Raw genomic sequence first — 17,031 nt, 5'->3', positions numbered from 1 at the left:
TTGTACTTTTCTCCATTGTGAGATTAGAAAACAACTCAAAGGTGTATCATTATTTTTGGTTCAGAGACACCAGGTCCTTGTTCTTGCTTCAAGTTGACATAATAAGGCCTCTATTTAGTTCAGCTTCAGTTCAGCATTTATTTTTTTCTTGAGTGAAGCAAATTCATCCAGTTTTAAGTTATTTTTTATCTTGTGATATTTCACAGCCTAAATCACTTGTGTAAGGAACTAAAAAGTTCCTTAAATCAGGCTTCATGAAAAAGTGCATTGTGTGCAGAATGAAGAGTTCTCAATGGCTGAGCTCTCTGTTGCTCTTTTCATCTGTTTTTGTTTAAAGTTCTATTGTGTTTTTTTTATGCCTTGCAAGACACAGGCTTAATGTTCAAGTGCGGTTTTAAAAGTGCCTGAATACATGAAAAACATAACCAAGCAATTATCTTTGAACAAATATTCTCAGCTTTGGCTTGACGTTAAGTCCTCTTGAGAGAAAAGTCAACACCAGATTCAATTAAGTCTCAGCTTTCTAGCTTAGCCAAACAGTGTTTTCTGCTTGATGCTTATAAGTCCTACCAATGACAAATTTTTTCAGCACATATCGACATTCTTACAGTGGAATAGAAGGAGCCCTGCAGTCACTGTCTCCACAGCAAGCCAATGGATGCTACTTGGATGGATATACTATAACATTTTATCAGAGACTTGTGGAGAAACCATCTATATGATGTGTGCATGGTTGATCCTGATGACCACTGTGCTTAGAATATACCACTGCCTTTTCTTAGAACACTAAGAAAGAATGGTTTATAAAAACATTCCTTGGCATGCTAAAATTTAACCAAGTGGTGACTAGACTCAATTTCTCTTGCAGCACATCAGAGCCAGATGGCCTAAACAGTAGCCTTGGAAAAACACTTCCTCCGGAGAGTCTTATATGCTGTCTGTATCTGTGGGACTCATAATGACTCCACCATTTCAGATATGAAAGCCGTGAAGAAATTGTTTTGTGCCTTAGACTGATTTTCCTTCTTTTACATACATTTATTTTCTTTCAGACCAGAAAAATCCAACTGCTTTAAGTTTGAGAGGAGTCCATTTATTCTTGTTTTTTAAATTAAAAACCTGTGTGAATATAAGACTCTTCAGAACCAATTCTCCGGCAATGAACTGTTAATATAATTTCAGGTGATTGATTGCAGTCCTTTTATGCATCAAATTTAATACAAAGATCTCATATTCTTCTTCTAGAGGTGTCCCATGAAAGTCTGGGCGCTTGTGTTAGGAGCAGTGCAGTTCTGCTTAATGGATCTGCCTAGCCTAGTGCGTTTTAAAGTTCATTTTAATCCCAACAAGACTGCAGCTGCCAATGTGAAACATTCCCAGAGGCTTACAGATTCCAGCCTCTGTCCCCCAGTGTACCTCTAGGCAAGGAGTTGACTCAACAAAGCTGAAAAAACATAATAAATTGCTTGCCGTATCTGCACCAGATATCATAATGAGAAAATTCAATTTCAGAAAATTGAAATGCATTTATTATATGCTGTTTGATTAACTGAAATGTGATCAATGGTAGAATATCTTTCATACATTTTCATGAATATGCCTTCCGCTTGCAAAGATTGATTTTCCCTATTTTATTCAGGGCCTCCCAGATAATCTCTGACATCTGTTAAATATTTATAAAATGCGCTTGTGCCTGGTTGATTGGGAATGGGCGGCCGTAATTGGTGGCGGTGTAATGGTTATGTAATCAGCGCAGTCTGCGCACTGCTCAGAGCAGGCTGTACAGAAGCACTCCCACAGCTCCATGCTGCTCAGAGCTCTGTCTGAGTCAGGCCTGATGGCGCTGATTCCACAGTCATAACCCTGGCAGCCAAGAGCAGCCAATGAGGAATGCACATACGCTGGTGATGCTGGAAAACAGGGGGAGATGGGATATTTTCTCCAGGAAGCACAGGTGACATTTTCACTCTCTGCTTTTCTTAGCTGTGACAGGAGACACAGAAGGCAGGCATGTAGGACTGTTTCGGTGATAAGCCATCTTTTTGTACCAGTCAGATGAGATGCTGAGATGGAAGGGAAAGTCTGAGGCTCTGGGATTGGGAGATACGCAGTGCCAGGGAAAATATGTACCGGCAATTCACCCCTTCAGCACTCAGGCTTTTAATTACCATACTTACAACCTGACATTGAGTTTCTTCCATTGAGCAATGGCTGGTAGTTATTACCCATTAATGTTGGGTATTTAACACTCCCATTAAGTTTCTCATATGAATAGCTCTGCACTAATTTATTGTGTAGCTTTTTGTGAAAGCTTTTTCTAGTTTTAAGAGTCATAAAAATGTAAGAGTCATAAAAATGAATTTCGCCTACAATAAATATCTCGTGTTGCATCTTTTTCATTTCCCATTTCTCAAGCACAATTTGTTTTTATTAACTTGTTTTTATTCAGAAATTTCTACTTCTAATCAAAACGTCATGCATGTGATTTCTTGTGTTTGTTTGTTTTATTTGTTGTCGCAAATAACAACAGCAGCCAATATCATCATCATCATCATCATCATCATCATCATCATCATCATCATCATCATAATCATCATCATCATCATCATAATCTCATCATTCCCCACTACCACCATCATTTAGTCATATTTTGCATTATGTGGTTTATAATAAATAAGGGGTTCAAAGGTAACATTTACTCAACATGTGATAATCGCCTTATATCTGTGAAGAAAATGATTCTCTCTTATTTAAATACTGTCCTCTATGGTGCCATTAGAAGACCATTAGCATTTTCAAAACATTTTAACATAATATAACTAATAAAACGACCAATGATAGGTGCAAAACAAATATTATGACCAATCGTTGGTTGTGTTACTGGTTTTGTGTGTGCTAGACGGTTTTCCCCATGGTAAAGGTCTTATTAAATCAGGCCCTATGTGCCTTAACATAATTTATGAATTATGATACTGCAACAGTGTCATATCACACTTATCTTGGATCCACATTCGATTTGTGCTGAATACAAGCATGACATGTAATTAGGAAGAAAGAACACAACTAATTCATTTAAAATGTGCTGTGAGAACAATTAAAGCAGGCTGGTTGCTCTGAGAGTTTTTCTATGCTCCATTGGCTTGTGCTTTCCGTAATGGAGCCTCACAGTTTGTCGAGGGAAAGTTCCACAGCAGCGTGGCTAACAATGTGTTTAAGGAAGCTGTTGGTGAGAATAGTACTAAATCCAGGTATATATGACTGACTTTCTATGTCCAGGCTGGCCAGTTTCGTAATGGCTGACTGAGCCCATTAAAAGTCTTTGATCAGTAAATGTGTTCTGTGGTTTCCTGCTCTTATCACTGCAGATCAGAGGTGCTCATACTCTACTGTAGGAGCCTGTGAGTTTAGGCTTGTCTGAGAGATTTTTATTTTGCCCTGCTAATGCTGAGGTGACAAACGAGACATTGCCTGGATGTCTAAGGTTATTGAATATAATTTTATCAGAACAGGGGAATGTAATACCAAATATATATGCTGTACACGACCGTGGCTGATTTTATATTATAAATACAGAATATTATTTAACACTTGTGCTGTGCACTTGTGCACAGGGTCAAAAATGACCAACCCTCAACTTTTTTCTAATGGTTGGGTCACTCCAGGAAAAGTAATCAAATGCCCTGCTGAAAATGTTTCATTTGGATTACATGGCTGTTGAACTTGAAGGGTACCGTCATTGTTGACCCTGAGGGCACACAGCTATTCCATGACTTGTTTGGTGAATAATGCTTCACCCACATCTCTCTGGGAAGCACCAGGATAATACATTCTGCATTTAACTGTCAGGCAGCGTTTTTCTTATCCCCCAAAATGAGGAAAACCAAATGCTTCTACAAAGATAACCTGGTATGCTGCAGTTTCCATGCTGAGTGGGTGGTTGATCACCCACCTTCTCTGTCACGCACTCGGACGTTTCTTTAAGCAACCGCTCTTGAGGTAGCAGGTTTTATTAAGTTGCACAGGTGCATGTACTGTTGCTTTAGTGTCTTCACTGGGGACTGATGCACTCCTTGCTGGTGGCAGATTCCAGCTATATTATCTTAATGCTCATGTGATGTTGTACCTTACTCCCAAGTTTTTCAGATATCAGATTTTTCAGTGCTTTTTGTCTCAATAATAGCGCTGTTTGTATTTGCATATCCAGATATTGTGAACTTTAATGAATGTGAAAATAAGAATTTCATGGGTGTACTTTGGCTTTTTAAACCGAGGGCTTCTTTTTTCTATACCTTTTCATCAAATTATACAGAACCTGCCAACATCAATCTCATTCAGAAGCCATAGCCAAAATTATGATCCACAGGCATGCCCTTTAAGACTGTTTTTATAACTGAACCAGAAAGCATTTTGCAAGTGATTTGTTACTGAATTGTTGGAAACTTAATGCAGTCATTTCTCCTATTGACAAGAAAATTGGATGGTTTCAGGCTGGCTTCCTTTTGGTGCTTTAGTAGAGTCTGATTTTATGTTTGAAGGAGCTGTAATACCTTCTATACACAACATTAACTTTGGTTATAACATTTAACATCAAGTTATTCTAGCCACTTATGGTGCTTACCACTTATGACTCAATAGAAGATGCCTTTTAGATTATTTTACATCATTTTTTTTTACATTGTGTGAGCATGGCATTTGAATGTACAGTTCTGAAGAGTCAATGTGATTCAGACTTGCATAGCTACAAAATGCATATTGTCAGAACATGATGCTATATATAGTAGAGGTTCTTCCATAACTATTCAACAGTCTTAACATTGGGACTAAGAGAAAGCTGATTTGATTTGAATATTGATTCTGCTGTTGGGTGACATAGATCATATATGAGGGCAGCCATTTTTTATGTTTCATCGGATTGGGGTGATACTTCACTCAGCACTCTTAGGAGGCCCAGTAAAGGAGGTTTCCTCATAGCCAACCATATGTCTGTTCTCTGACAGCTACCTGAATGATCTGGAGAGGATAGCCAGACCTGACTACATCCCCACACAGCAGGATGTGCTGCGGACAAGGGTGAAGACCACCGGCATCGTAGAGACGCACTTCACCTTCAAAGACCTGCACTTCAAGTAAGAAGTTCTCCAGTTCCCTTTCACATGGAGGGATTTGCATGTTCCTTAAAGTTAAAATGTATCCTCACATTTTATCTTAACGATTAAGAGGTCTTCTGATGGTTTTGCATCACTGCTAGCAGTATATATCTGGCTGTAGCTCACTGGAGAGTACTTTCAAAAGTTCATGGGTCAGTTTTGGTTGGGCTTGACCATAGGGATAATTTTACAGACAGAGGAAGCAGAAGGGGAGCAGTTTATTATTGTAGACTGTTGGAGTGTTGCATCTTTTCTCCTAAATAAACACTGTGTAAACATTATTGCTTAGCCTACAGGCTTGCATAATCTTATATAAAAGTATCTTTCCATATTTTTTCTAAACAATTTTCTTTTTCCTGAAGCACTTTTTTATGCTGCAGAATATTCATGAGAAGAGATTTTAATATGGTAAAAAGTAGTTTTGGGGCTTGTGGTTGCTATACAGTCAGTGAGCACTTTATTAGGCATTCATTAGACTATTTTGACTTATTAAGGTCTTCTGCAGGTTTGATGCGTTGTGTGTTCAGAGATTCCCTTCTGCATACCACTATTGTGATGCATGGTTATTTATGTTACTGTCACCTTCCCGTCAGCTTTGACCAGTCTGGCCGTTCTCCTTAGATCTCTCTCATAAACAAGGTGTTTCTGCCCACAGAACTGCTGCTCACTGGATGTTTTTTGTTTTTCCGCACCATTCTCTGCAAACTCTAGAGACTGTTGTGTGTGAAAATCCCAGGAGATCAGCCATTTCTGAGATACTCAAACCACCCTGTCTGCCACCAACAATCATTCCGTAGTCAAAGTCACTTAGATCAAATCTTTTCCCCATACTGATGGTTGATGTGAACATTATCTTAAGCTCCTGACCCGTATCTGCACAATTGTATGCACTGCACTGCTGCCACACAATTGGCTGATTAGATAATCGAATAAGTAGGGCTACAGGTAAATAATAATAAAGTTCTCAGTGAGCGTAGATGGGTTTTATTTGCGAAACCATCCGGGGAAAGTAAAAGAAACACCTCTCCTTTCTCTGGCCATGCATTACGCTGAGCTCAAGGGCAGAGTATTTGTGAAATAACTTACTGCAGCTGTGTCTGTGCCCCTTCCTGCAGAGTTTGCCCCTCAGTCAGCCTGGCAGCAGGCTCTTAGCATGTGGCTCACACTGATGCAGAGCGTGACCTTCTGACCTCTGACCACATGACCACTGATCCGCCCCGGGCTGCCTACATCTCTCTGACGAGCCGTCATCTGTGAATGCTTTCACAGAGATGCTGGAGGGCGAAGCTAACACCTATTTCCCTTAATCTATTTTTCTCCTCTCATTTTGTACCAGGAGAGTCGACCAGAAGCTAATTTGTCATTTACAATGCTCGCCAAGGGAAATGAACAAGGGAGGTTGTGTTCAAGGGGTTCTACGGCCGGTCAACCGTAGATGTTTTACAAGCGTAGTGTAGGATCCGGAATCGCAAAGAGTACTCAGGGATTTCAGTGGTCAGGGGTAGTGACTATTGCGTCATTGTATCAATGTGCATGCACCCTAGTAGGGATTGATGAGATAATTTTTGTTCAATATCAAACAACATGGAGGATAAAAGCATGAATTTCATTTTTCTGTGTGAAAAATGAGAAACATAATGGTTGTAGAAGTAATTTAATTTGGGAACGGGCCAATGACAAATATTTCTAATACAACAATCTCTGGTCTTTTCCACGGCGGTAATAAACCTGGATTACTGCATACAGTTGAAGATATGTGCCTATAAGAATCCCAGGTCCTGGTGCACCAGAGATTTGTTTGTTCTGGTTTTTATTCCACCTGGGCTTCTTAATTTGAGATTGCAGTTTAATCTTTTGTTAAGAGTCTAAATTTGAGTAGTCAGAGGCTATGCCTCCAGCATTTGGTTACCTATTCATGAAGCCTAACAGTTAATCTGGTTATGTAGTTATGGAGCAAAATCCAAAAACATCTCTAGAGCTCTCTGCCCCTGCTCCCGGCTAAGTTATTTCGAAACAAGCAACTGTGCTGTTGGCTGACAGTTCATTAGTCATTGCGTCTTTGATCTCTTCCCATGAATCAGTGCTCACACTTCTGAAAATATAATCTCCAGAAGAAGGTAAAATGTCAAAGCTGAAACCATAAAATTCGGAATGGACTGTCAAACTGAGACACTTTGGGTTGTTTAATTTCGCTATGAAATAAGTATTGTGTAAGACTTTTGCATCCATTCTTCATTCCAATTAAAATACAAACACTATACATTTAAATACATTTTATCAGTGTTTTTCCTGGGTTTAGAGATTGGGGAATCATTAGTATAGACTTATTATAATATAATAATGGCACAGCTAAAAACTGAAATAGCTGAACTCAGTTCTCAGTTTCTATGTTTCCTTTTTCTGAAAACAGCCATTTTTGGGAAAGTGATAATAGAGTAACTAGCTATAAAAAACATTCACATTTATTGGCATTTATTGGTCAAACTATTCTTATTTCTTACATTTTCTTTATTTAAAGAAAGACTAAAATTAGCGTCGAGGTGTCGAGTGTCGAGTGTCGAGTGTCATTTTAAATTTAAGGGCGATTGTTAAGGTGATTTGTGTAAGAATTGCAGCCCTTGATACACCATGATAGACCACAAAGGTAGTACATGCTAACAACTTTGGAAGAATGCAGATCTGTATTTCTGGATCTAAACTATTCTAATATACGAGCCCAGCCCCAAAAAACCCAATACAGCAATGTTGTCCTATCTAAGTCCTTGTTTGTAGGCATTTGTAGTTTTAGCAGCCAATTACGGCCTTGTGTGTGGATTCTTTAGGCAATCCGCTATCACTGGTGCTAAAGTGCATTGAAATCAATAGACCCTGGCACCTGTCCCCGTCCCAGGTTTTGAAGCTCACCAGCTGAGCCTGGAACTGCCATCTCTTTATGTGCTCAGTAGCCCATCCAAATCTCCCTCTTAATCTCTCTCATATATACACCAGCATTATCCAGGGCCTTTTCTCCACCTCAGATGTGTGTTATTCTTTATGAATAACACATGGAGGCAATCGATCTGAAAACCACCTTTCATATTTCCCCTCTGTTTGCCACCAGCTGTACCCATGGCAACAGTATCATCACGGAAATGCCAGCAAATACCACTGAAGTGACAGCGTCTGTATGGGCGAGCTACAGAGTGCTCGGAGCCGTGGCCTGAAGATCAGTTCAGTCTGGACATCACTAACATTCAGTGCCACCGCCCAGCTGATCCCACTGTAGACTGCCTGTCACCTCTCAGTCTTTCAGCTGGGCTGTTCTGCCCGACCGGCCTGTGCTTCGCCCGTATTTCCGGCACGTTCTGGAGGGCACGGCGGGGTGCGTGAGGTGTCGTTTCTGGCCCCAGGAAAGGTCAGCGTCGGGCCTGCGTGGCAGCTGCTCTCCTCTGTCGTATCTCCGCCTGTCTTTTATCCCCTTATCTTTTCATCAGGCGAGTGAAGGGAGCACATCGAAGGTGCTCGAGGGCGGGCGGCCACGGCCCCCCCACCCCCCGCTCGGTTCGCCTGTAATTCTCTGCAGGAGCTGATGGCTTCTGACAGTGCAAACCAGCCTGATTCCCCGCTGAAACCAGCCTGAAACGGCACGGCCCTGCGGTCTTTTATCACAGCTGAAGCTCTATAACAGGCTTCTTTTCTCTTCTGCAACATTGTCAGGACATCCTGATGATGTTATTTTCATTCAGACGTTTCATCTCTCCTTCCACTCTTCTCTCCTTCCCTTTCCTCTCTTAACTAATTTCCTCCAGCTATTTCTAGCACTTTGTCATCAATGTTGTCTGCGAGCATTAAAGAAATGGACGTCCTCAAACTGCAGCATGCCGTTTCCCTGGTCTGCATGTCTACCCGTTTCATTAGTGGAGAATCCCCCCAAGAGGCTGTACTGCTGTCCCACTTCCTGTTTGCAAAGACAGGCCCAGTGTGGTAATATCACACTTTTCAATGAGGCAATGCTATTTTAGCTTGATCTCTTTCTAATTCACAACTAAATGTGTGTGTGTGTGTGTGTGTGTGTGCGTGTGTGTGTATGCATCTGTGTGTGTTAGTGTGTGTGTCTTTGCCTGTGTGTGTATCTGAGAGAGGGAATGTGTGTCCTTCTGTTCTGTGCAGATGGGAAGCTTCTCTGTGCATCCCCCCCTCTATCTCTCTCTCTCTCTCTCTCTCTCTCTCTCTCTCGGTTGTCAACCCATCTTCAGAAGCATTACGCACAGTGGCCTGCTCTGGTCTGGTAATTAGGTGGAGGCTTTGATTTGCTCAGTGTACAGGGATTCCTAACCAGAGAGCCAATACACACGACAGTGTCTCAAACCATAAGGATCATCTTCCCACTGTTTTAACTTCCAAGCCTTTCGGGGCTTCCTTGGGTTAACAGAAATGTATGACACAAAGGGAGATAAAGCCGTGTACCTACTGACCTCTTGTGAAGAAACATGGGCAGCTGCAGAGAGATAATTAGCTGAGCGATAAGGATGTGTGCTTTCCCTTCTCTGGCGTGCCTCTCACCTCTCTCTCTCTCTCTCTCTCTCTCTCTCTCTCTCTCTCTCTCTCTCCCCGCAGGATGTTCGACGTGGGTGGCCAGCGCTCGGAGAGGAAGAAATGGATCCACTGCTTCGAGGGTGTAACCGCCATCATCTTCTGCGTGGCCCTGAGCGCATATGACCTGGTGCTGGCTGAAGACGAGGAGATGGTGAATAAACGCTGGAGTCTGACTGCTCTTATCTTACCGCTGTGCCTGCTTATGCATTACTGCCCCACTGCTCACGCCTTTACCTGTCCCTAACTGTGCTGCTGTTCGCATCTTTATTGGTCTTATATTACTGTCAAACTATCTTGAACATTTCAGATGATTAACCCCATTCTTATTCAATTGTACTTTTTTACACAATTAAAACGGATTGTGCAATCGTGCAAATTGCTATGAATTCTGGAATTATGATTATCTATTGTTAACACTGATAATGTAATGTTTTTATTTTAGTTTTTATTTGGCTTTTGACTTTTCTGCCCTTTCCTCCAATAATGTAATATTGGGCCGTTTCTCAGTCACTGGTGAAACAGCTGCTCTCCCTAGTGGCCAGACATGAATTCATTTTTGTCCCGTGTATTTCTGGTGAGCGGAAATGAACGTCTGTACTTTGTGTTCGTCTGAAACCGCAGAACCGAATGCACGAGAGTATGAAGCTCTTTGACAGCATCTGCAACAATAAGTGGTTCACGGAGACGTCTATCATCCTCTTCCTCAACAAGAAGGACCTGTTTGAGGAGAAGATCACCCGTAGCCCTCTCTCCATCTGCTTCCCAGAGTACTCAGGTACTGAAGCTCTGCCACTCTGCTGAAAGCAGCAGTAGCTCATGATCCCTCTAACCAGGCTTTTTATCTTCTCTTCTCTAGTATGTGAAACATATTTCTTCTTGCTCTCTTCTCAATAAATGAAACAGATTTATCTGTGGCATTATCATAATCACTAGTCAATATTCTAGGTCTAGCACTAGATACTAGTCTTGTATCTTTGTTACATGCACTTAATTGGAAGTTGTTTGGGCATGAGCTAAATTTATTTTTAAATATAAATGTACTTCAGGCTACAATGCACACTCAGGACATATTTCAGGCATTTAAAAATCCCTGACACAGAAGATGGCAGTTATAAAACACACCTCTATCACAACATGTTCAAATCCTCACCCTCAAAGAAACAATAGAATATAGAATATTATGCTTGCAGGACCGAGTCCCCGTAATTCAGTTCTTCTGAGCCATGCGATGTTATCCCTTACATAATTCAGTCTGATTTATCACTGCAAGGCCCATAGTGTGCTGTGTGCACAGCTCCGTTGCTGAAGTAGTTATCACAGACTGGCACCTTCTGCGTCCCTCTCTGTCTCTGAGCTGATTGGTGCTAAATAACATCTTTAATTTCCTGTCCCTCTCCTCTCTGCTACTGTTAGATCAGGCTAGTTATTGAGTTAGAAGCCAGCGGGGAGTTCCAGGGTGTGATGTGTGAATTCTTTCATTTCCCACATGTCCATTTTGAAAAGAAGTGGAGACTGAAAGCAGGAAGCCTGCAGTGTGGCTGCGGACTGATGTCCCTGGGCTCCTCAGCTCACACAGAGATGTATCTGTTCTTCTGTAGCATCATCGTTTCCTTGCCTTGCATATACTCAGGGTGATTATGGCTCACAGTTTGTACAGCTGTTACCAGTTTGTACGTGTGCCTGTTTATCTGCTATGGAGTAATAGGGTACGGAAGTAATGTGGCACCTGGGATTCTAACTGCGTTTCACACTGCTGTTTACCTCTACTAAGAGCCAGATGGGCTTCTAAAGATGAAAGTCATGCTTTGTCTCTGATATCTGCTGGATGAAAGGGTGATATATCATATTAAGAGTGTCATAGAAATTGTTGCTAACATCCAGGTCTTCTTCCAAGCTTTAGAAGGTTTAGAAGTCGTTGGTAAATGGCCTGTCATTACGGTTTGGAAATTCTCATTAATTTGAATGTGAAACAAACAAGCATCCATTTTAATTTGAATCAATTTATTTGACTGGTTACTTTGACCCTAGTTTTTAACAAGCGGTTATTTTGCATCTATGAATCATCTCGTAATTTGAAAACCGTTAATCAAATCAAGCTGGATCTCTAAATATTTTTTTCCCCAAGTCTGCTTTCCAAAAGATGCAGCATAATAAGACTCAACGTAATAATTTGCTATCTGTACTATACTGCTTTACTTCTCAAACGTTAATGCAGTTTAAATATAATTTAAAAAATTTAAGTGGGCTCCATAGTAATAAATCATATTTATTTAAATTGATTTAAATGCTTACAAAAATGTCCCCTAGGAACTCTTCTGAGGTCTGTGTCTCTGAGGTTGTACTGCAGCTGTGTGGCAGCATTATCTAACAGACTCACCTCTCCCTGCCCAGGAGCCAATAAATATGATGAAGCAGCCAGCTATATTCAGACTAAGTTTGAGGACCTGAACAAAAAGAAGGACACGAAGGAGATCTACACCCACTTCACCTGCGCCACCGACACCAAGAACGTGCAGTTTGTCTTTGACGCCGTCACCGACGTCATCATCAAGAACAACCTGAAAGACTGCGGCCTCTTCTAGAGCTGGAGCAGAGGAGGATATGCCAGGGTGAGCGCGCAAACACACACACACACACACACACACACACCCTCACACACACACACACCCTCACACACACACACACACACACACACACCCTCACACATACACACACACACACACACACACACCCTCACACACACACACACCCTCACACACACACACACACCCTCACACACACACACATACACACACACACCTATACACACACACACACACACACACACCTATACACACACACACACACACCCTCACACATACACACACACACACACCCTCACACACACACACACACACCCTCACACACACACACACACCCTCACACACACACACACACACACACACACCCTCACACATACACACACACACACACACACACACACCTATACACACACATACACACACACACACACACACACACCCGCACACATACACACACATACACACACACACACACACACACATACACACACACGTACACACATACACACACACGCATACGCACACACACATACATACGCGCGCACACACACACACACACACACACACACACACACATTGCTAGTGATCTGTGTCTGTCTCTCACACAGGATAACTTGAAGAGCTCTAATGACCTGAAGGGAGGGGATGGGACAGACCATGACAGACTGCACTGGCCAGCGCCCCATTCTTGTCCTATCTGCTTTTATAAAGAAAACTGACTGGGAAAAGCCTCATAGAATCTGAACAACCACCATGTATTTTCCTTATTGTGATTTTTTTGTTTTTTTGTTATGTATATTTAATTTCAAAGGGGAATTCCATGTTTTATTACTGTTAATTTCTTAGGCGGAGACCACAACTCAACATTTATTTTAGTTGTGTCCATTTAAGTTTTTGTTTTTTCTTCATTTGTAATTATTAGATGAGGCAAAGGGAGTGGTGAAAAAGCTTTTTTTATATGAATGCATTTACTTTACTTTGAAATCCAATGTGCAAATTTTATGAAACTTTTAATTTCATAAAGCTTATTTTTTAAAAGAAACATGGGCATGGATTGAGAAAATGGATTGAAAGGAAAGTGCTTTTTTCATTATGTTTACATTAAGTCCACATTCTTAGCTTAACTTCATATTACGCTGCATGACTGACAGTAGTTGACTATACTTAGCTCTGTAACCTGCCATAAAGAGTGTAACATTCCTTTAGAAAAATGATAAAAACCAACAAAAAATGGAACAAAAAATATGCTTCATACCAGAGGGAGAATGGTGAGAGTTTAAAGATTTAACTGGTATTTTAGACAACCTAACTTCATTTTATTTTATTTTTTTTATTGTTATATTCCATGTCTACTTCGGTATGTATTGTGCCTTCACGTCTGTTTACATCTGACCTACTGTAGATTTGCTTTCATTTGTAGAACTGTCTTTGGTCTAATTCTTTCTTCCATTTTCTTCATGACCGAGAAACAAGGTAAAATAGTAATGATGATTATGACAAAAAATCTAACACAGGAAAATGGATAGTGTTTTGGTAAATATTAAAATGCTTTAAAGGTCATATAATGATTTAATTTAAATAAAAATTGAGTCACTAGACCTGCTGGTTCTTGTCATTTCTTGTGTCCCTGATATGACCTAACAGCTCATATGAACTGCCCACAGAATAGAAGTGGGAAGAATAGTAACAAAGAAGACTTGAAATCATTGTTCGTATGGGGAGCCTTCAGCTTTTAATTCTCCCAGAGAAAAAGTGCAACTGTTACTGTATCCTGCAGTAAGCCTGATAATCATGTGTGGCAAATCAATGTGATGGCACCGACAGGATAATAGAACACTATATCAATTTTTTTTATTGATAAGTTTATGAAAAATGTAAAAAAAAAAAAAACATTTTACTCACTGGTATTACTAATGTTTTATTGAATGCGCACATACCTGTATTTGCTATTGTATTGTGGATAAACACTGATGGAGTCTAAGTTTATTGAAGGTAGCATGTATTTTTTGTAAATTTTTAAGGGACCTGTTTGACTGAACCATACTCAGGATAATTACATTTCTGGCAGTTCTGCATCTGGTTTAGGTGTTGTGTACTAATGTGTGTTGTGAATTGATGTGGCCTACAACCCATATGACATGCCTGAGGTGACATAATTTGCCATAACATTGCCGAGAGAGGAGGGGTTGTGGTCTGCAGGGTGCCCCCAACTACAATACTCAGTCACAGCTCTAGTGTTCAATGGGTTTCTGATGTCTGTATTTGTCAGATTAACATTTCTCTACTGCTGCAGCTGCCTTGTTTTTGCAGGCTGGTCTCGGGGTTTGAAGGAAGCTGACCATGCATTTCAGAAGACTACCGTAGTGACTGTCCTCCCAAATCCATGGAGGATTTTGCAGCAATGGGATGGACCTGCAGTCAAAACTGGCTGTTTCAAACAGGGGACAGTTCTTCGTACCCAGTGTGTTTCAGTGAATAATCCAGAAGCCAGTGTTAAAGTAATTTGCCCCATGTGGTTTTGGAAAGCGCCAGTAGAGGAAATATTATTATGCAGCTTGGTGCACTGTGATTCTCTGTTGATGCTCAATTGTAATCTTTTCCCCTTACTGTCTCATTCCAAGAAATATTACATTCAATCTATTTTCTATTACTGCATTTCCCCTGGTGATTTAATCTGTTTTGTGATTCAGCAGCTATGGAAGAGCCATTTTACAATTACTCCTCAGAGTGAGCTGATATTCTGTACCAAATTATTTTCCTTGTGGAAATATGCATTCAATAAATATCTATTTAATAAAGCAAACATCAGTTCCAAGAACATATGGTCTTAATAAGTGTATGCAATTATTTGGTCCACAAATGTTGTTTTTCTTCAGCTGTCATATCAAACTAAGATCAGAAGAGCCAAAAATTATATCAATCGCAGATAATGCAAGATGTGTGCAGGTTAATTAGCATACAATACATCCAGAATGCTCCAGATGCTCCAGATGTTCACACACAGCCATAACTCATTCCACTCCTCTCCATTAAGACAAGCTTTTAAGGTTTTGCGGCAAAGATTTCCAGATTTTAGGCGAAAAGTATTTTTTCTTGCGCATTTTTAAATGTCGCATCATCCTGTCAATATTGCATGGAATCGAGTCATTTAGAAACAGAATAGCAGCTGATTTAATTCCTCAAAGTGCATCATTCTTTCCTCCTAAGGAATGCATGGCCTCATTATTTGCCTCAAGGGCAGCATTCGTTGTCCTGGTAATTGAAAGTAATTATCATTACATCCTGCACAGTTCAGTTACATAACATAACCCTTTGCGGTTTCTGAGGAGAATCTCAGTGCTCCGCCTAGTGACAAAAAGAAGGAATGTAAAATAGTGCATAAATGTAAGCACTATCTGGTTAGTCTACCAATAATGCATTGCTTCTCAAACTGTTGTATTGGCTCAGATACAAAACTGATCCAAAGCAAGACTTATGAGACGGATAATCACTTATAATTCATATTATTTATGAAGACATCCGTAATTAAAGGGTCAATTGTATTATATCCGCACACACACACGCACGCGCACGCACGCACAACAAAATGCAAAAGGAGACACATTTCTGTTTTAGGCTATGATATTGTAATGCATGACAAACATTTGTTCATATGCAAGATGATAAATCCAATGATGGAAGCGAACAAATTAGGTTCAATTCATCACTGCAAGTACATATTAGGCACCAATTAAATGCTATGGGGAACAATTTGTCACGCTAATACTGTTGTGTTTAATTATGGAACGCATGTGTTCCCTAGAACAACAAAAAAAGAAAGAAAAAGAAAATACATTATTGACATAATTAGTATTGAATGGTAGCGAACAGCTTTACGGCTGGCGAATATATTATAAACAGGTACAATATGTGATTTATAAATATGTATATATTAGAAAATGTATGTGATTATTGGTGTTGATGTAACAAAATAAGAGTAGCCTATTGTTGGCCGGGATCAAGCGAGGTTATAAAATAGCTGATTTCATCTGAAAGACAGTAAGTCACAGTAAAAGTCACCTATCGTTTACTGTGCAAACATTGGCAACGATTTCACAGAGAACTTGTAACTTCATGTACGTTCTTACATTCTGCACATCTCCGCATAATTTGTCAAGGGGAAGAGTGCAAAGTTACCAATGACGCAGCATTTGCATTGTAATGTAGAAAGACCAATTAATGCAAGAATGCAGAGAAGCATTGGAACGCCAATCGGTTCTTCACACCACAAATTTATGCAAGCAGATAATCACTGGTTGCTTGTACGTTTTCTTAATCTAGTGTTGTGTTTACAACACATTCTCACAAGGTGGCGGTAATGGTATATTTGTGCGAGTTTTGCAGGAACTTTTTTTTGACTTGGTTCCTTTCATGGATTCTGAGTTTTCATTTATTTATATTTATTTTTAATTTGGGAAACAGTCAGATTACTTTATCCCATTATGTTCGTTATGCCTTGTGGACCCCTTTGGAATCCAGGTTATCCGTACGCTATAATTAACAGAATCCCTGTCACCTTATCAGTTGTTAACTGTCTAATGCTCCCGTGGAAAGAGGCAAACACTGTTTAAGCTCCAGTTAATTGACTATATTTTGATGGAGAAAGAAATGCGTGCAATTGTGATTATTTCCCCGGGACACAGCTTAATTTTCTACATGAAAACAGAAAAGAAACGGAAGAAACGTGG

At 40.3% G+C, this 17,031-nt stretch overlaps 1 protein-coding gene across 3 annotated transcripts in view; it reads left to right on the top strand.

Annotated features, from left to right (window-relative positions):
* Positions 1-13,902, top strand: part of LOC133138258 (guanine nucleotide-binding protein G(i) subunit alpha-2) — an 81,025-nt gene extending 67,123 nt beyond the window's left edge. For all 3 annotated transcript variants that reach the window (XM_061256858.1, XM_061256857.1, XM_061256859.1), the window contains 5 exons: positions 4,998-5,126; positions 9,744-9,873; positions 10,344-10,497; positions 12,114-12,331; positions 12,913-13,902. In XM_061256858.1, coding sequence (XP_061112842.1) covers positions 4,998-5,126; positions 9,744-9,873; positions 10,344-10,497; positions 12,114-12,304 — 604 coding nt within the window. In that variant the 3' untranslated portion in view covers positions 12,305-12,331; positions 12,913-13,902. The remainder of the gene's footprint in view (positions 1-4,997; positions 5,127-9,743; positions 9,874-10,343; positions 10,498-12,113; positions 12,332-12,912) is intronic.
* The last annotated feature ends 3,129 nt before the right edge of the window (positions 13,903-17,031 follow it).

This window comes from Conger conger, chromosome 10 (assembly GCF_963514075.1).
Source record: "Conger conger chromosome 10, fConCon1.1, whole genome shotgun sequence".
Classification (NCBI taxonomy): Eukaryota; Metazoa; Chordata; class Actinopteri; order Anguilliformes; family Congridae; genus Conger; species Conger conger.
This window is presented reverse-complemented; position numbering and strand designations above follow the sequence as displayed.